General features: G+C 46.7%; 7 protein-coding genes across 7 annotated transcripts; 2 read left to right on the plus strand and 5 right to left on the minus strand.

The window, feature by feature from the left end:
* Window positions 1-22: 22 nt before the first annotated feature.
* ONS95_012988 (uncharacterized protein) lies at window positions 23-4,453 on the plus strand. The gene is made up of 3 exons (XM_058506613.1): window positions 23-1,313; window positions 1,373-1,567; window positions 1,618-4,453. The coding sequence occupies exons 1-3, from the start codon at window positions 1,242-1,244 to the stop codon at window positions 3,259-3,261; spliced, it is 1,911 nt and encodes a 636-aa protein (XP_058357343.1). The 5' UTR covers window positions 23-1,241; the 3' UTR covers window positions 3,262-4,453.
* Window positions 4,454-5,891: 1,438 nt separating this feature from the next.
* ONS95_012989 (uncharacterized protein) lies at window positions 5,892-6,537 on the minus strand (the record flags this gene model as incomplete). Its single annotated transcript, XM_058506614.1, has 4 exons — window positions 5,892-5,965; window positions 6,096-6,272; window positions 6,339-6,383; window positions 6,453-6,537. 4 exons carry the CDS (start codon window positions 6,535-6,537, stop codon window positions 5,892-5,894), a joined length of 381 nt encoding a protein of 126 aa, XP_058357344.1.
* A 539-nt stretch (window positions 6,538-7,076) lies between these two features.
* ONS95_012990 (uncharacterized protein) lies at window positions 7,077-8,761 on the minus strand (the record flags this gene model as incomplete). Its single annotated transcript, XM_058506615.1, has 2 exons — window positions 7,077-8,507; window positions 8,570-8,761. 2 exons carry the CDS (start codon window positions 8,759-8,761, stop codon window positions 7,077-7,079), a joined length of 1,623 nt encoding a protein of 540 aa, XP_058357345.1.
* A 296-nt stretch (window positions 8,762-9,057) lies between these two features.
* On the minus strand, window positions 9,058-9,408 carry ONS95_012991 (uncharacterized protein; the record flags this gene model as incomplete). Its single annotated transcript, XM_058506616.1, has 1 exon — window positions 9,058-9,408. One exon carries the CDS (start codon window positions 9,406-9,408, stop codon window positions 9,058-9,060), a length of 351 nt encoding a protein of 116 aa, XP_058357346.1.
* Window positions 9,409-9,430: 22 nt separating this feature from the next.
* On the minus strand, window positions 9,431-10,053 carry ONS95_012992 (uncharacterized protein; the record flags this gene model as incomplete). The annotated part of the gene is made up of 2 exons (XM_058506617.1): window positions 9,431-9,770; window positions 9,818-10,053. The coding sequence occupies 2 exons, from the start codon at window positions 10,051-10,053 to the stop codon at window positions 9,431-9,433; spliced, it is 576 nt and encodes a 191-aa protein (XP_058357347.1).
* Window positions 10,054-10,785: 732 nt separating this feature from the next.
* Window positions 10,786-12,193, minus strand: ONS95_012993 (uncharacterized protein). Its single transcript, XM_058506618.1, has 2 exons — window positions 11,612-12,193; window positions 10,786-11,540 (listed from the first exon to the last, which is right to left on the minus strand). Exons 1-2 carry the CDS (start codon window positions 12,102-12,104, stop codon window positions 10,957-10,959), a joined length of 1,077 nt encoding a protein of 358 aa, XP_058357348.1. The 5' UTR covers window positions 12,105-12,193; the 3' UTR covers window positions 10,786-10,956.
* Window positions 12,194-15,508: 3,315 nt separating this feature from the next.
* Window positions 15,509-18,318, plus strand: ONS95_012994 (uncharacterized protein). Its single transcript, XM_058506619.1, has 6 exons — window positions 15,509-16,193; window positions 16,242-16,360; window positions 16,489-16,888; window positions 16,941-17,056; window positions 17,162-17,492; window positions 17,606-18,318. Exons 1-6 carry the CDS (start codon window positions 16,069-16,071, stop codon window positions 18,210-18,212), a joined length of 1,698 nt encoding a protein of 565 aa, XP_058357349.1. The 5' UTR covers window positions 15,509-16,068; the 3' UTR covers window positions 18,213-18,318.
* The last annotated feature ends 1,131 nt before the right edge of the window (window positions 18,319-19,449 follow it).

Below are 19,449 nucleotides of genomic sequence, written 5' to 3' on the forward strand. Positions count from 1 at the left end.
AATAAATAAATAAATAGACACCTACCTATCGCTGCAAACGTCACAGCACTTTCATTCGTGAACTAGGAAATGAAAAGGGCTATGAAACTATGAAACTACGAACTATGATCTACCTCATCGCCCATCCCATGGGAGATAAATTAAGAAATACAAAATTGTGCATGAATTACCTGCTGCCACCTGCATCTGCATGCTGCATTAGTACAGCATCCATACATATATGTAACTCTCCTCCCCCTCTTCCCAATCGATTACCGGACCCAGAGTTGAGATTGATACCTTACGTATCCACGCTCTGGTCCTGTGAAGAACACTGCCTCCAATTCCACTGTATCCGAGACTTCGTCCCACGTTCTCCGTCCCGTTATGATTCTTTGGTACGGATCTCTGGCTTCATCTTGCTTGCTGTGACAGTGTAGCACCTTCATCCCGCCTCATTTTCTTCGTCTCCAGACTTTCATCGTGGCCCCCCAGAGTTCGGTGCACCACACACCCCGCGGCTTCAATCCACGCCTCTACTCTAGCTCCATCACCACCAACAGCGGACAGATTCCGGTATTGAGATACCGAGTATATTTTGGCCTGCAAAGCTGCCACCAGAATTGATATAGATTGTTCCCAGTGTTCTCCACTCTAGTCGAGGCTTTTCGAACTCTTACGAGCCGCAAAATTCTGTTTATATATCGCCTGCTGCAGTACGTTTTCGGTTCACCCGCGGCCGTCGCCAGGAGCAAAACGAGACGACAGCGGCGGCAAGGACCAGGCTCCAGGACCAGGACCAGGACCGGGACCGGGATGGGCACAGGGGGCAAGGGCACGACACAGAAGGAGGAGCACAAAACAAGGGTCACGACCAGGAATCCACCGTTTGGCGTAGAGACTTCTAATGCAGTCTAGGAAGTTAGTGGGGAGCTGTTAGTTTATCACACTGGCTAGCAAGGCACATACCCGCAAACCAATCCTCTTCCGGCTTGCGACAAACGAACCACGCCGAACGCTACTTTCTTCCTCGTCTCCTACTTACTCTCTCTCCTCACAACATTCGTACCGTCGCTCGTCCACTGCTACGGAAAGGATTCCTCGTACCTGAGGTCGAGGACATACTGTTCGCTCTTCGGTTACTATGTTTTAATCAGTCACTCCTTCGATTCTGTGCTGTTTCTGTCTGGCTCTATCCACCCGATCTAGAGCATTACCGGCAGATTAAGGAGTTGGACTGGGTGCGCGCAAACGGCGGCAACATGATTGTGATGGAAGGGTTGATGTTGGTTCCGCCAGAGCGCGGGACCATCATCGGGAGGGCTCTATGGAAGGTCTGTTTGCAGAGTTGGCATGTTCCGTGCTGGGAATTTTGGTCTGACTATATTCGTAGACTCGATATGTCGTCCTCGGTACTGGGTCCATGTTGAAGACGCAGAACGATCTCTTACCGCAATCCGATGGCTCGGGACGGGGAAGTGCTGGACGTAAGGGATTGAAGGCCACTTCGTCAAAGCCGAGCCTAGTCGATGTGTCGCAGCCGGAGCCTGCTGGGAGGAAATTATATATTACAATCTACAAAGCAAAGGTATGGGCGGACAAGATGCGCCGGGAGAGATCGACGTCTAACGTTGGCAGGGCGATTGGGAATTCATTGCACAGCATCCAGTATCGGCCTTCAAGTCATGCGACATACGAGCTCTTCAGCACCGGAAACAGAGTCCGTCGTTACCGACAATGATGTTCGAAATGAAACCGGATTCAATTTCCGAGAAGCAGCGAAAGCGAAGGTCGAGCAGGACAGGAGGACTTTCGTCGAAGGACCCTTGGGTGAACTTCCTACTGTTTCGCACGATACCAGAGGAGAAGTATAGCATATACGATTGGCAGGCTGCAGTAAAGCCACTTCTGACTACAGATGAGGACGAGGAGGATGGGGTGATGAGCCCGTTAAGTCCAGTCTTCAATGCGTTCACCAATCCGTTTGGGAATTCTAGGAGGCCTTCCACCTCTGCCAATAGACCAGAATTGGGCAATCGGGCCTCGAGCCAGAGTAGTTATCCACACGCACCTCCTCCGCGAGAAAGACCTTCAGCCATGATCTCGCCCTCTCCCAGTCTCCGGTCAAGACGGTCCGATCTATCTTCCCGGGCAAGTTCCCAGCCCCCACATATAGGATTCGCATCGCCCCATCCCCTTGGCTACGCTACGACTTTGCCAACGGACTTGCCTTCCCCTGCCTCGACTTCTGGATACGATAATCAATTCATTGAAGGTTGGACATCAGCGCAAGGGCGGTCATCGGCACTGTCTTCACATACGCGGGGAAGTAATAGTATAGCATCTGCTGTTACGCCGGCTGCAGTCATTGCTTCAACACCACCAGGACCTAGAGAGACCATTCTCGATAGAGCGTTTCAGATGCGCTGCATACCAGGAAGTGATCGAATTCCCGACAAGGACGATGAGAAGATCAGTAGTATTGCGCGTTTCGAGGCCCTCATGCGAGAGGTAGATGAAAGGAAACAGGCCAAATCGTCGGCTAAGCAGCCTAGTAGGGAGAGACAGAATTGGGGACTGGAAGAGGAATCAGAGGACTCATCGGTCGGCGAGCCAGATAACGACGATGATATCGAAATGTCAGATGAGGAGGTATCGATCCCAACACCAGCACAACGAGCTCTCGATTACATCTCTGGTCGACGTACTCCGATATCAACAGGTAATCGGCCTTTATCTCCTGCACCACGAAGTCCTCCAGTCCCATTCCTAAATCCCCAAGCCATGTCTGCATTTTACGGAAACTCCGGCTCCAACGGTCTCCGTCCTCGAACAGGAACAACGCCTTCCAATCCCCGCCCAAAAGGCAGCCGACCGAGTTCTCTAGCACTTCCCTCTCGCTCGATGTCCAGCACTGCGGTCCCCACCCTCAGAGACAGAGACAGCAACAACAGCACTCTTCGCGCAGGGAGCACAGACGCAAAGGATAAGCGGCGGAGCAGCACGTCGGTCAAACGTCTCAGCTTCACGGAGTTCGCTAAACGCTTAAGCAGTACCTCCAGCCTTCTTCTCGTGCAGACAAATAACAGCTCGGGTTTCGGTCGAGACGGTAGCCGTCGCGGGAGTAGTGAGTACGGCCCTGAGGACTTTGATCGTTCAAATTTGAACAATAATATGGGTATGAGTATGCGAGGTGGTGACATGGCGACGCAGAATCGTGATAAAAGGTGTGGTTGGAGAGGAAGTGTGGGGGCCTTTGGTACGGAGGGAGGGTTTCTATGATATACTTTTTGACTGCTTGAGTGAGTGAGTGAGCGAGCTGATCGACTGACTGATGGGACTTATGATACCTGGTACGTGATACCTTAGACGATTGTAATGATGCTGGGATGGCGTTGGGTTTTGCGTCGATACGATATGGATGCTTTCGATTCGGTATTACATGATAGGGTGGATTTGGGTGGGTGGAACATCTGTCTGCATTTTATGGCGTTATGATACCAGTCTACTCCTGCTTTATTGTACGTTACTTAGATGATTGTCGTATTTTGTAAGCAAGTCTGTTCGCATGACTGTTATAGGAGGATGATATGTATCATAATATCTCTTTCAATTTGAGACCTTTACCTTCTCACTTCGATTTTGTTCGTGTGAAAGGTCTTGATCGAGCGAATCCAAGCTAACAGTACATTGACATCCGACCCCGTCATCCCAGGGATAACCCTTCAATCTGAAACAGCCTCTCTTGGAGCCTACACCAAAGATGCCACGGCAGAAGGCTGAAAATGTGACATCTGCCCTCGACTGTGGCGACAATACAACCAATCTAAGCACATACATGCCAGACATGAGAGACAAAACCACATCAATGATCACTTCAGCAATTGCACAATATGACTTCGCTGGAGAGTGGCCACTTTCTGGTCCACCATCGACGAAATTCTCGTGTTCTCACACTACGACTTTCGTTCTACAATAGGGAGGTTCCTCGAAGTCCCAGTGCTCATCGACAGCACTAATTACGAAGCTGGGTACTTCAAAGTCATGACCTCGGCGTGGAATGCTTACCTGCCCGATACTCTGAGTATGGGGATGGTTTCAATTCAAAATATACACCCGCCCTTTTGCCGCAGGATTGTCGATCTGGAGATATCGTTATTGAGGGGAGTTTGAGTTGTTGGCTTTGACGACTTCGCTGAGGAGTGGTGCATATCATGCGTCGGAGTTGCTACCACTTTTGGGATAGTGAATGATCATGGGGAATTGAAGCGTCGAGGGAGTTGCCGGGGGTTGGAATGTATTGAGGGGTGTTTAGGTGGCGTTGGGAAGGATTTGGAGCAGAGGTTGGCGAAGTAAGAGTGACTGATCAATCAATCTGGTAGGATGACATTGGTTGGGCTAGGGTATAATGGTCAAATACTACGACTCTGCTGAACAAATAAGTTTTCATTCATGTGAAGCCGTGTAATCTTTGTGTCGCATAAGCCATGCTTGTCCCGTCCTGGATCCATGGGGAAGTGTTTTGTTTTGCTGTAAGCGAACTCGCTAAGCTGTCAAGGTGAGGTTGGGTGAGCCGGTCAACACCAACAAGCCCTCGAAGATACAGCACGGGGTTATTGTTCAGTAATACATAATCATTATCTTTCCTTACTGAAGCTTGGAAAGTTTGATCTATGCTGGCTGCTTCTTACTATGTCTGTAGGAACTCCCGTTCATCTAGGAAGCCCGGCTTCCAACTGCAGTGCTACTCCGTGTCCACACTTCCAATCTCTAGAATGTCAATGATACAGGCTACACGCGCTGATAGGGTTGGGCATGTGGAGGGATTTATCGAATTAGCGGAAGAGATCAGGGGGATATTGTTCGGCTCCATCGGGATATGAGTAGAGAAAGATACTCAAGAGAGCGAATATCTATTTATATCATTATTCACAGCTCATTCACTGAGAGTCGTGAGAGCAAATGAATGTTCTTTACGACTGTTCTCGCGAGATGGTAATAGATGAGAGAATATGTTTTCCGGATATCCAAACCACTTTTATCTCTAATCACTACTTAACTACTCCTTGCCCAGTCCCGGCAGAAATCTCGCTAGCGTTTCTACAACATCATATATTTACCCGAATCACACCACTCTGAATAACGTCGACATTCGCAGCTGAAGCATCTACCCAATTTCAAAAATCGTTGTAATACCTCAACCTGTTCTCTGTCTGCCATCCTTAACGAAGCTACACCCGGAACTGGTCTACCATGAAGATGGAAACAGTCTTTCATCCCATCCTCCGGCAGACCAAATAAGTGTTCTTGATCCGCCTGTTTCTTGCCCTTGAGCACAAGTCTCATCCGTTATGGCATATCGGCGACCTTTGGTTTCCCCTTTGGTTCATCGTCGGAAACGATTCTTAGAGCTTTCAACTCATCTTCCAGCTCGTATACCAAATTCATTGCCATCATATTCTCATTCGACATATAAATTTTGGGCATGAACCGTTGTCACCGAGCCAGGTGGTCAGACAGAATGCCCCCAACGACTTGGCCGCACTTTTTTATCCGACATTATATTATAGAGTGTCGTTTCAATGATGCAGGAGAAACTCATCCAGGACTCCGTACAGAGCTCTTGAACGTGACTCAAAATAGAAACATTCAAAAAGAGCTGTGAGGTGGTTAGATCTCTTTGTGCCTCTATACATAGACACTTCACGACACTGGAGCCAAGTGCCTCACTGGCTAATGAGTCTACGTCCTTTCTGGCCGAGTAGGTCAAAGAATACATAGTTGGTAACACAGCCGAGATGTAACAATTTCTAAATCACATGAAAATCCTTGTGCACCCTCATAACTTAGTGACTGCTGCCATACGCCGACACTGCCCGGACAATGCAGACCTACGGGACTCTTTACAATTCCTACAATTCCATCTTTGTTCCACCAAGTTTGAAGAGACGGCTTGCCTCATCCAGAGAAGACTTGTCTGGCATGCCTATCAAAGAAAGGAACTTAATCAGCTAAACTTTTTCATGACTCGCTGGCGCGATGGAAACCTAGGAGACTAGACGCGGAGTGGAATGGAGAGTACGGGGAAGGCGGGGTGAGAATGACACGTGACATACAAAGAAGACATCTCTCCTCGCAGTTGGACTCGCTCTTGCCGCCCTTGCACGAGCAGGTCACCTTGTTGCCGTTGGCAGTACAGGTGGCAGTCTGCTCTGAGAGACCACAGAACTCCTTGCAGTCGGCCTCGTCCTCCTTATCGCATACCGAGCCGGAGACAGCGAAGAAAGATGATTCTGAGGGCTGAGTTAGCACGGGAACAGGGCAGGGAGAGCAGATGAGGCGAGAGCAAGGGAACTCACTGGCCATGTTAGAGACAGGGACTGCATCAACGGCGACAAATTGGACTGTTAATGTGTTAGCGATGTAGGGTAGAGGTAGGTAATATGTAGTAGAGCCAGCACTTCGCCACTTACTATCGCGGTTAAGTGTCACCACTGACATGGCCGAGGCGACGGCCAGGAGGGCGGAGAAAGCGATAGCTGACTTGAAGAACATCATATCTGTGGGTGGATTATTTTTGACTGTTTGTTTTGATGGTGATGATGGTTGTTGGCCGAGGACGGATGGATCAATGGAAGGAAAATGGACAGACCTTATCGTGAAGTGAAGTGAGGTTGGAGCTGGGCGCTCGGCTCGGCTGGTGTGGTGTGGTGCAGGCGAGCAGTGATGACGCGCCGCGTGCCACACGACACTAAGGTAGGTGGTACCTTCCTTACCTGCTGGTACCTAGGTACTGGACACTGCACACTGCACACTGCACACTGGACTGGAGGTCTGATCACCTGGTTAACTTAGGTCTTGGCGAAAGCAGTGTGGACACCATGACTCGTGACCTTCAAGACACCTGCCATCCTACCTTACCTAGGTGACTACCTAGGTGCCTACCTACCTCTTACATTTCCTACGAACGTTGACTTGTTGCCTTATTAATTACATGATGTTGTACGGAACGGATCTTTTTCATGAAAACTCCTACTATTCAGTACGCATTACTCCTTCCAGCAGCTTCCTCTATGTCCACGTCTTCCTAAGCCTTCCTACCCCCTCGGTTTCTTTCTCGTTCCTCTTCTCTCCACCTTCTCGTCCTCTTTCCTGGCTTCCTTCTTCCAAGGCCCCAGAGAGTCTCTAAATACCTCGTCCTCTGTCCCTCTACACAATTCATCCCAAGATAGCCATTCTCCAGAGACCGTCCACGCCCCCACATCTCTCGTCATGGCACTCAACATATTCCTCCTCTCTTCATGATACCACATTTTGTCCCAGGAGGTTTCTCGCATACTCTTGAGTCCATTCATATGAATGATCGCAGGCATAGACCCCGTATACAGATGTGAATACAGCGAGAGCTCGTTCCATTTCGAGGTTATCTTTCCGTGGCTCTTTCCAACATTACCTGGAAGTCCTATGAATGGTGGTGGCCCTTCAAGAACGTCTCCTGGCACCCTTTTGACCCTCTGGTCAGTGTTTCTCTGCTGGTCATGGGCGTCTTTGACGTTAGCCATCGTAAGCCAACGACTATCCCATTCGGAAAGTACGGTTGAATGCGAAATCTCTTGCCCGTAGTCTAGACCGATCCCAAAGTCAAGCGGCGCTCCGTCATGGCTTTCCATCGGCTTTCTTGTCGGATGTGGGTCCGTGATTGATGGTCGATGTCTGCCCATAACTTTCAGGATATCATCCCGAATCTCCTCCCACAGTGTACGGTGCCGCAGTCTCATGACTTCGCGCTGGTAGTTCTGTTCACCGTAGATCTGGTTGAAAATGTCTTGATCACTGCCTCTGTGTGGCATCGTATCGATCTTTTCTGTCGCGCGGACGAACATCTTCCTCAGGTCCTGCACTGTCCCGATTATGACCCCCGAGCACAGGAAGTGAGGACGGAAATGCAAAGGCAAATGCATTTTTGGGTCCAGTACATCTGTATCAGGTCCGTATAAGTCTTTCGATAGAGGCGACTCGATCTGCCCATAGCAGCCGATATCATCGAGCCTCATGTTGGGCCCACAATCTTTTTGCGCAGAGAAGACGATACTTTGAGTGAGGCCTTCGGCTCTGAAGGTAAGCTCTCCGATCATGGCTTTGGTGCGTTCGTGCAACGACTTGGTGATCTTGGCATAGCGACTCTTGATAACTTCGGGTCCAAATTGGAACCAGCTATCAAAGCCATCAGCGATGAGGACGAGTTCGTGGTCATGCTCCTGTTTGAGAGCATCTAGGTAGGCAAGTGTTCCAGTTATCTTATTTATGTGACTTGCATTGGTCTCCCAGTTATCCCGATGGAGTCCTTGGCCCCAATTGACGATGGTTGGCGCTGTGAAGTTGAGAATAGTTGAGGAGAGAATTGCCTTGCACAAATTCGGATTTGATGTGGTTGCTGGAATGACAAGACGTAAGGGTGCGTCCGGAATCTCGAATCCATTGATTTTTGGTGTCCGCAGAGCTTCTGAGGGGACGAAAAGTTGTGATTTCTAGCCCCGAGCATGAGTATAATTGACCACCGTTTTCTTATGAGTTAGGAGAGCGTACTTACTCTATGATATGGGAAACAGGATATAATTACAGCGAAGAAAACGAATATTGATGTGCCCAGGACCACACGCTTGCGGAGAACATGACGTTGGAACTGGTGGACAAGGTGCAGAAACCGAGACCTGGTGCCAGAATCTGCACCTGAGCCAGAACCTGAACTCAGAAGAGAGTACCGAGTCCCCGACCAGAACATTATGAAAGGAATATATATTCCGAGCAGGCAATGGGGGCCAGTTTTTAAAGTTCGGACAAGGGCTTATGTCATGCTGTGGGACACGGCCACTAATTTCGGGTCGACCAAGTTGTTATTCCTGATGTGGAAAAGATGGTACTGCACCAAAGGTACCGAATATGAACTACAGAATGATGGGTCATCATAGAGATACTGAGACTGGTACAGTCAATTATTTGATCTGTCCAAGTGTTTGGTGATTCTGGTTTGATGTTCAAGCTCGCCAGATCTCAGAGCTTTTTTTTCAAAATCTAAGATCATGCCAACTTCTTCCCAACTGCCACGATCAAAAGCCCCATTAATTTCCTCGGTACATCAGGATATTTGCCTATGATCAATCTTAACAGTTCCTCCACATACGCATCCAGCTCTTCCTCCGAATAATCACCGACAAAGAACATCGCTCCAGGATTCTTCCCTCGTACAAACATGTCGACCAACGGCTTGGGATCAGACACATCCATGGAAGTTTCCATAATCTCAATATGCTCTGAGCTAAACCCAACTTCTTTGAACTCTGCTTCGATACCAGCAACTGTGCCGTAGTCTTTGGGAAATTGAAACACCGGAGCTTCCTCGCCGCGGATCTTTTTAGCCGTGATTGCCATCTACACGAAGGTCAACAAAATTCTAACAAGAAAAAAGTTGTTGTAGGGGGACAGATGTGGATATCGAAAGGCATATTATTACCAGCTCCATCCATTCAGCACCTGCGCCAAGCGTCATCCCAATGACACCTCCGGGTTGGAGAACACGATGAGCCGCCTCGAGAGCTTGTCTACCATTGGCTACTAGATTGTATACCATAGTGCCGGTGATGTGACTCATAGATGAGTCTTCAATTCCATCCAGGGTGTGAGCATCGAGTACTCTTGGCTCCACTCGTCTCCAGATGGGGTCCTCGCCCGCCTTCTCATCTTTGATCTTCTGGACTTGGTCTATCATGCCAGCGCTGAAATCGGACGCGATTCTGGGTGAAATTTAGTAGATATCAATTTCAGGTCCTTAAGCACTTACAACTGCGCATTAGGAGGGAGTCGAGATCCATAGATTTCGATCAGCTTCCCGATGGTAATTCCGGGCCCACTTCCGACGTCCAGAATGGCACTGGCTGTTGAAAAGTGGTATGCATTATTCAGGTGCGTGAACAGAGTCTCGGTAGGGGCGTTGCTGAGGTTGATACTCTTGCTGCCTTCGGCGTAAGTACCCGCGTTGGCGCTCCACTGGTCTTTGTCCTGAATTGTGGTGGTCATGTTGTGGTTCGCAAACATAGAATTAACAACAGATATCTCTTGTCATGAATCAATCATCGTTTTTAAGATATTTATGGACCTACGGAGGATGGGTATATATCCGGAGTGTGAACGAGGCTCGGATACTTTTCGGATACATTCGCTTACCAAGTACGAGGACCTTTCCAGGCTTGCAGTCTGCTCGTAAATATCGGCGAATTACGTCTTCCATTTTTTTGAATGACTGGGTCCCGGACTCTGGATTCCTTGGTTGAAGTTATGCAGGTTTGTACCCACAAATAATTCGCTTGCTGGAAGCAAATTGTAGTAGGGAGGTAAAGCAAGCCCATATTGTGCTGGTGACTCCATTCCCTTTGCGTCTTCACGTTGATGATCCAGAACATTCTTGCAGGTCTACGCTACTGATTTTCCTAAATTGATTGTACTTGATATGAGCCGACCTTGCCTCTTGTTTACTTACTAGGGTGGAAACCTTAACTTAAGCGAGATGTGCAAGTTTTGATAGGGGATCAAATAGCTCGACGCGATTTTGAATAGGGAAAAGGGTTTTAAATCAAAGGGAAAATTCCAGCTACAAAAAGACTAGTATCCTTTTGCAATGAAGTGATTATATTCGGTCGAACAATGCCGGCGGCGTGTCATATACCGAGTACTGATGTGTGATGGGCTACGTTGCACATCCTGACCAAGGCCGACAGGGATGACATGCATGGGGAAACGAGGAGTGGAATATTAGAAAGATAAATATCTAGTTATAAGTCTAGGGAGATTCGTCAAAGCTAAGCTGCACAAACAAGCTCACCACTATACTCTATAACACTGGAGTATGCTCAATCTTCCCACGACCATTCCCATTACTTGTAGCCCTCGACCTATCGGAGTTCTATTATCATTAGGTATTTTTCAAGTGAAGACGGCATTTACACATGGCCCGCCCGCAGCACAGGCCTGGTAGAGACTCAGCCAGTCGCCGCCCCCACAGTACTGTGAAGTATCTCCTTTGCATTTTGTCGAGCACCCCGCCAGACTGGCCTTGGTGGTCTTTGGTTGCCGGCTAGGCGGGTAAGAGTTCCCACACCAGCATTCACGTGCATACTCCGTTCCAGCGTACCGATATCCTCTTCCGGCACAGAACGTCATGCATTTGTTGTTGGTGAGAGTATCGTCTGCGTAGAGAACACCGGAGAGCGTGCGACCCTTTAGTCCTGTTGGGTCATTCCGCTCCTCAGGCGCACATCCGATGAAGGAGAATCCCTGAGAAGTCATATCTGTATATGGCAAAGCGGAGGAGGTACCACCTGGCGGGTTTGATGCAGTGCTTGTGGACGTAGATGTAGTCCTAGTCGACGTTGATGTTGATGTCGTAGATCCAACGGATACACTAGTGCTCGCTGTCGATGTGGTCGATGTAGTCAGTGTTGTTCCAGTTCCGCTTGCTCCGACTGCAACGAGTGTCACTTTCACACAGAACTTGTTCGGATCATTCGCTGCAGATGGTGCATACGTGAGCAAAATGCCAGTAAAATCAGCCTTACTTGAGAAATGATCTCGAACATACCTGTATTTCCAGGAGGATAATAGCGGAACTCATACGCATTATCATAGGTGGGCCTCACACAGATCCATTGACCTGGTGCATGGTTCTGCCAAGTCACGAATCTCAGTTCGATTTGGAGAGCATCCGTTTGCGGATTACAGGCATATGTTGGCTGAAAGATTGCTCGAGCATCACCACGTTCAGTCATGAACATCTTGTCCGTGTTGTCGATATCAGAATGCTCGCCTCCAATCACGGCATGAACGACGCCTTGCTCGATCACCCCGGCGGTCAACACGAGGTTGGATGTAGGTGTTCCAACAGGACCAATGTACAAATGTTTATCTCCCCCTCCAGCTTCGAGGAGGTTCATATAAAGATTATTGACTGCTGGGTAGGATACATTTTGGACCTGGATCCTGAATGGGGTGGTGATGGTGTTTGACAATGGTGTAGTTGGAATTACGCAAGCTGACGCACTGGCAACAAAGGCGAGAAACAAAATATGTTCCATGTTTTCTCTTTTCTTAGGCGACTATGAAGAAACTCCCGGCGGAGTCTGGGGGCACATGGAGATTTATTCATTTTTACCCCTCACCTGTGTCTCATCAGCTGTCCTTTGCTGAATTCAGCCTCAACCTCCTATCCTTTATTCCTGGGATATAAGGTCGGACAGCTGGAAGATATCAATGCATGCCGACCTGTTTCTGTGCAGACAGAGATCGAAAGTGGATCCTGAGTACGAGATGCGGTTCGGTGGGATTGGCACCCCCGTAGGAGGGAAGACCCTGATTTGCGGGGGATTTGCGTGCCAAGCTGCCCCGGACCTCAATTCAATAACAACATGCAAGCCACGCAGCCCTCACGAGGAGCAGCCCGTGTTTCCAAGCGAATGACGGGGAAGATACCGTCTTGTTGTCTCACCTCGGTAATAGTTGGAAGACAGGACTATCTCACATCGGTGGTTCTACCTTTTAACTCTGCCTGTCATTCGATGACATTTCCTCGAATGCCGTGAGCTAATAAGCCAAGCGCACCTACGAGATAGGATAAGATAATGCTGATCATATGACAGTCGACTAGAGCCAAATAAAATTAAAAACATCCAAGTCTGCTTTTGTCAGACACTTACTTTCTGCCACCTTTCTGCCACTGCCGAAACATTACTGTACATGTAAATTACTTGGAAGGCCCGTGTGCGGCATCTGGTGGAGATATGGGCTCTGGCACATTCGGAGGGCCTTGCGATATGCCGGAACAACACGGGAGAGGAGAGGGGAGCCGGCTGAAAATGGAGGAGGCCAGCAGCCTCGCAGTTCAATTTCTCTACCATTACTTCAGTGTCTATCTCAGCGACACGACCTGTACGTATTTAGGAAGCAGGATGCAAAGCTACCTAGGCTCTCGAGGCCAGCTTCGCGACGGCCTCGCTAAGGCATACCTGACCAGTGCTGGACAGTAAGATTGGTGATGTCCACAATGTAACCTGTTGGGATACTTCAAGACACTTTGCCCAGCCACATGTGGAAGCGCGTTAAGAATGAGTTACTTCCGTTCAGTTCCCAGTGTGACAGCCGTTGGCCCAGCTCTATAGCTTACAGTACCGAGAGCTGCTCGAGTACATCGCTTGAAGCGTTTGGCCTGTGTGTGCAGTTATGAAATCCAGCATCAGCCCAAAAGAATTGATGATCACCGTGCTAGGTAATTTCTTGATCTTTTGGTTCAAGACAACAAGAGCCGAAAGCAGTCGTTGAGCGGTACTAAATCGAATCAGCAAGTTGAAGAGGTTGTAGAGCTCGCCCGTACCATGGTCCTGATCAAGAGCTTGACAGTATAGAAGTTGTCATTGGCGGTAGCATTGCTATGTAAAGACAGGCCATGTCTGCTATTGCTTAAACGGCCAAGCAAAATGTAAACAGATACAGATGGCAACAAGTCGTGGCTCTGAGGTACTCACCGTCTCCTCAAGATGGTACATTAGCAAGTAGGGGTGTTTAGATAGAAGCTTGGACTAGGGTTTTGGAAAAACGCTGTTCGCTCTCCAAGTATACAAAACAATTGGAGGCGTCCAGTCAAATTACAAGTCCGCAAAGCTGCTCACCCCGATCCACCACCCGGTACGAGGTCTCCCATCCAGATGAGGATCCGGAAATCATAAAAATGACTTCTGTACCAATATAACTTGATCAGGTGGCTTCCAGTGCTTGATAGTGTTGACGTTTTCAACTAATGGCCCTGTTTCAAGCTCTGACTTTCCATGAAATATCGATGCGGTCTAGTAATAACGTTTCGTCTTCACAAAGCATGAAAGGATGGCACCTGGAAACTTGACCAGTAACAGACAAAATGCGACATGCTGCACAGATTCCTACCACGGGTCGCGATTATTCAGGCAGTAGATAGATTCAAAATAGATCTGGGAACCACTCGCAGATTGTCAATGTTCATTCCCCTTGTGGGATCAAGGCCAGATAGCTGATCTAATTATACGGACTTGTATTTGATTGGACCATGCATTATTCCTCCCTCACCTTACAAAGTCTACCAATACGCTCGCAATACATACACCTACTCCAATTTGTACTATTAGACATTTAAAGACCAATCAACTCTCTCAAATCTAGTACCTGCTTCTTCAAAGCCTCGTAATATGGCCGGGAGCAGGGTACCACTGTTGCTGGCTATTTTCCTACTATCAAACAAGTACTTCGAGCATGGTGCTTAATCGTAGAGCCGCCACAGCATGCTTCCTTGCAAAGAAGGTTTTAACAGCAAGTGGACAGTTGACGTTTTTTCCCCCTCACTGAATAGCATCGCATTCAATTTACATGCAACATAGCGGATGTATGTTTGTCTCGTCTACGCCATCTATGTCTTGGGTGGGAATGGCCCTAAAGAGGAGGGCAAAGAATGCAGTACCTAGGTAACTACCAAAAAAAAAATCCCCGCGGGAGATTTGTAACGAATTCTACAAGGAAATTGAAATTTTGCATCGGCCTTTGAAGATTTCGTTGTGCGCTTGGGACTATCGGACCTCCAATCGTCAGGTCAAATGTTCAAGACATGGCTTAAAGTATCAGAAGAAAATTCCCAAGACGCTAAACAGGTTTCTTTTGTTTTGGCACACGCCTGCTGGCGCAATTGGGAGTGTCGTGCGCCGTCCTAACCTGGTTTCTCAAATACATTTCGGCATACAGTAGGTACAGTTCAAATGTTTCGGACCGAAACACCGGCAAGCCCATGCAGTAATTGCCACACCTCCCCAAGAGCCTCTCGTGTGAGGCATGAGGTATTGTCATGTGTCGTTCCATACAACCAATTTTCCACTGCATGCAAAATGCAGTCAAAGAGACAACCAAGAGTCTCCGCCGACCGTCTTCTCCGGATAGCACACGAATATATATTATGCATGTATGCATGTATGCATGCGTTCTGAACCTTGAAAGAAAAGAATCAAAGCTCCGGGGCCTGCAAACTCCACGTCGTCGCAGGAAGCGTACGCGTCTGTCGTTCAAAAAATAGCAAGTTGGTAAATCTGTGTGTTCGGATCCCCAAAGGCCCTCCTCCCCTTGAGAAGAACACGATCCGACCTGGCGGGCGTTGAGAACATGAACATGAACATGATATCAGGAAGTCGGCTAGGCTACTCTAGCTGCTAGCGCCGCGCCGCCCCGCCTCACCTCACCTCACCTGGAGACGGAGAGAGGGTCACTGGGAAGCAATCATTGGCAAGAGGTCTTCAGCCGCACAAGGGGTGAAGTTCTCGGCTCCAGTGGCTGTTAGTGGTGCTGCTGACTGCTACAGTGCAGGAACTTAGTCCTGTAACTTAACAGGCCCAGCGGCTTAGCTTAGCTTAGCGCTGTGGCTGGAGCAGGCCAAGTCAAGTCAAGCTTTCCAAGCCTTCTAAGCTTTCCGAGCGCGACAACCTTGGGTGATACAAGTTCCACTCCTACTCCTACTCCTACTACTACAGTGCCACCTACCTTAGGTACCTTACCTAGGTACTGTAAGTTACCTATCTAGGTACCTCCCGATCGCCTAAGTTACCTTAAATTTACCTGCGCCGTCAGGGCAAATCACCCCACCCCGACCATGCAGACTAAGTTACCTACCGAACCAGCGCACCACTTTCACTTTCGCTCTCACTCTCACTCTCACTCTCACTCTCCAAGAGAAAGTTATCAGTGACACTCGCATCGGCCTAGGATAAGCCACCGCGATGCAAATGAGGAGTCCACGAAGTAATCTTTTCATACAGCCAGTACCACCCTAAAATACTGTGGATCATGATCAGACGTCTTTGACTTCCATCGCTGAATCGCCCTGGTCGAGACCCACCGAACTACGTTAAGAGAGATATCAGCCCAGAGCAGCAACACCCACACCACGCGTGTATATATGGTTGGCTACCTGGCTTGGCTTGCGAAGATGTTTTCTCTCGAACCACTGTCTATCTTGTTCTCTATACGGAAGTCAAGATGTTCAATCAGGTTAAGATGATCGTTTCCTTCTTCCTTTTGATTGTCTTCGGTATTGGCTCGGTGTTTTCTCAAACTCCACCTTATGACCCAAGCCCATTCGACGTCACGGGTACAATCAATGGGTATGATGCTCTCTTTTCAATAATAGAATAAAACTGATTGTTCTGCAGCATGGCACTCGATACGACAACTACAAATCCACTCAGGGGAGGAACCATCACTGTTGACGGCAGCGTCATAACCGTTCCAACCAACCTTCTTGCCACTCTTCCCGGTATTACCGTTGCCTGTAAGTACTTTATCACTATGGTCTACCTCCAGACACTATTATTTCTCTCCGAAGCTATACCTACGTTTCAATACCTTCTTTCATTGTGCCACTGTAAGATCCCTGCTTAACCAAGCCCGATGACCTAGGGCCAGAACTTTTCAACAACGGTGCTGCAAATCTACCTGGTGGCGTAACATGGGAGGCACATGTGATTGGAAATCGAGTTGGTGGTTCGAATATTGCCGGATTGGTTTACATATCCCAGAAGTTTTCCCAGACTGTGCAGGGTTTCATCACCTCCATCAACATCGGCACTGGGCACTTCACAATTGGTGCCAGTAATGTGGACTGCGTCTTGAATGATCCAGTCGGACGATTCGGCCTCTCACAAAGTGGAAATGAACTTTGGACCTCGGATCCAGATAACCCATCGATTCATGCGGTAAATGGATTTCCTGTCTGTATTCCTCGCTCGACTACAGACCCACTATGCCCGGCTAAGAATAGACCCAACGACCCTGCCACTGGGAAGCCTATTACTACACTGTAAGCCCGCCACAGCTTTTTCCCATAAGAAAACGACGCTAAAACTATTTAGTACCTTCAAAGATCCAGCAACTCTTACACCCACTGATCCAGATCCTCGTCAGATGCTTCCACTTGCTGTCGGGGACTATGTGACTGTATCTGGAACGGAGATCAGCGGTACTCTGTGTAGGTGATTTTCCTATTTTCCCTCACGCATCCAGGGCACCATATTGCCTGATCTATACCCAAAATAAGCATGAAAGAGGAGCTCTAACTTCCCAACCACTACAGGGGTAAATAATCTCGTAGCAAATCTAGCTATTTTTACTGCAGCGGGAACAAAGCCCGCATATGTCACCTGCGAAGAAGCCATATTCGGTGTGGTTACGAACCAAGCTGGGGAAATTGGACAGAGCCGTGCAGTTGCGTTCACAACTGATGTTGGCGGTGGTCTCCTCGACTGGTTTGCCCTCGATGTAGACCCATGTACCGGAAAGACTACGGAAAGGACCTTGAACGTTCCGATGCAGCCGAACAATGCCATACAACCTCTCGGTCGTGCTGTATATCGAACGCCGGTCAAGACTGATCTCACCCCTGCAACGAGATATGTTGGATTCAGGTAAGCCATGCTTTCTTGAAGCAATACCTGATATGACTATGCGTGGCTTTATTTGTTCTCGACCAATATCCTGAGATGGCTGATATGTACATCATCTTACTAACATCGAACAGGATGGCAAGTGGTACCACAATTGGAGCGGGAAATATAACAGCCGGTGAATTCATTCAGCCAATTTTTGATTACATCTTCCCAGAACCTCTGGACTTCGGCGCACCTTTATTCCCAAACTCATTTGAGGTTATTCCATATCTTGCCCTTGGAGGTGGCCCGTACACTCCAGGGAAGCTGGGCTTCCCTCTTCCAGCGTCTCAGGCCATTGTTGGTCAATTAAACCCATGGCCAGGAGCTGTACCTCCCCCAGCAACGTCATGTGCACCACTCCCAACCACTACCATTACGCCAAGTTCTACTCTCACAACAGCTTCGTCTCCAACAGCCACTGTCAAACCGCCTGTGGATACAATTGTCATTACCAGTGCCACTGGACGAAATCAAAGAGGGGCAACAACTTTGACCGTCACAGCTACCACTACCAGCAAAGATCCAACGATACTTCTAAGTATCACAGCCGCAGGACAGAATCCAATCCCACTTACTGCTATGACACTTGTGAGCCCTGGGAGCTGGAGTTTTGTTGCCACTGTGAAGAGCAAACCACTCACTGTCACTGTAACGAGTTCTTTCGGAGGTGGACCGGTCACCGCAAATGTAGTATAGGTTACTAAACAAGCTATTAAACTTCTTAAGAAGTATCTCATAATTTATAAGCTCTAGTTATATATTTTACTTTAAACTATACTTCTAGTAGGTATATAGAGGTAATATAGGCTTTTCTATTGTAAGACAGTCAGAGGGATGAGGTTTCGGCCTCAGGCATTTAGGCAGCTACAATCCGGGAAGTTCTATAAGAACTTCTAATCATACGATAAACTTAGAATCAATTGAACACTTTTTCCATTCGAACTTCTCCCTCCTTAAGGTAGCTACGCTACAGGGACTAGTTATGTAGCTCTTTTATGTGGTGTCTTTATTTATATGTTTTCCATACTATAGATAGTTTATTATACCTTATATATATTATAATATTAGGTTATTAATATTATAAAGATTTTACTATAATAATAATTTATATTATATTATATTATATTATTAATTTATATAAAAAAGTTTATTTACTTACTTTAGATAGAGAGTATAATATACTATATTACTTATTTTATAAGAGACTAATATTATATTATAAAAATAGTTTTATATATTATAACTTCTATTTAATTAAGAGTACTTTCTACTAAATAAAAGCTTACTTTATTATTATATAGTAATTAAAAGTTATATCTATCTTCTAAGTACTTAATATATATATAGTTATATTACTTTAATTAAGCTTTTAATTAAACCTTTTAATTACTCTTTTAATCTTAAATCCTTATAAATCTTTTATAGTTTTTTTTCTAATAAATCTAAAATCTAACCTATTACTTAATACTAATATTATATATTTAAAACTAGAAAACTTACTTACTTATACTAAATACTAAATATTAAATATTAAATATATTAATACTTTAGCTCTATATTAATCTAAATACTTTAAATACTCTTTTTTTTAACTTAAATCTTTTATAAGCTCTCTTAAATTATAAAATAAATTATATTAAATATAATAACTTAAAGGGTAAAATAATATTAAATCTCTTTTATTAAATATAAATTAAAGCTTATAAGTTAAGTAGTAAAGTAGAGCTTAAAATCCCTTTTAAGTACTTTAAGTAAAAACTCTAGTTTATTTTTAGCTATTTTAAGAGCTTTAACTTGAATTATATTAATAGAAGCTTTAAGTTATAAAGTAGTAATAAAAGCTAAGTAAAAGCTTTTAAAAATAAATACTAAGATCTAATAAGTTTAAATAACTTAATATTAAAGGCTTTATAAGTAGATTTAAAAATAAAAT

This window comes from Cadophora gregata, assembly GCF_030347475.1.
Source record: "Cadophora gregata isolate MNR1 chromosome Unknown scaffold_7, whole genome shotgun sequence".
NCBI lineage: Eukaryota > Fungi > Ascomycota > Leotiomycetes > Helotiales > Ploettnerulaceae > Cadophora > Cadophora gregata.

Excerpts from the sequence above, each read along its gene's own strand:
- ONS95_012988 (XM_058506613.1), top strand. The coding sequence starts at position 1,242 with ATGATTGTGATGGAAGGGTTGATGTTGGTTCCGCCAGAGCGCGGGACC. Across the intron at positions 1,314-1,372 it reads TCGGGAGGGCTCTATGGAAG|ACTCGATATGTCGTCCTCGG; the intron begins GTCTGTTTGCAG and ends CTATATTCGTAG. Across the intron at positions 1,568-1,617 it reads TTACAATCTACAAAGCAAAG|GGCGATTGGGAATTCATTGC; the intron begins GTATGGGCGGAC and ends TAACGTTGGCAG.
- ONS95_012993 (XM_058506618.1), bottom strand. The coding sequence starts at position 12,104 with ATGGAACATATTTTGTTTCTCGCCTTTGTTGCCAGTGCGTCAGCTTGC. Across the intron at positions 11,541-11,611 it reads TTATCCTCCTGGAAATACAG|CGAATGATCCGAACAAGTTC; the intron begins GTATGTTCGAGA and ends CACCATCTGCAG.
- ONS95_012994 (XM_058506619.1), top strand. The coding sequence starts at position 16,069 with ATGTTCAATCAGGTTAAGATGATCGTTTCCTTCTTCCTTTTGATTGTC. Across the intron at positions 17,057-17,161 it reads GGAGATCAGCGGTACTCTGT|GGGTAAATAATCTCGTAGCA; the intron begins GTAGGTGATTTT and ends CAACCACTACAG. Across the intron at positions 17,493-17,605 it reads ACGAGATATGTTGGATTCAG|GATGGCAAGTGGTACCACAA; the intron begins GTAAGCCATGCT and ends AACATCGAACAG.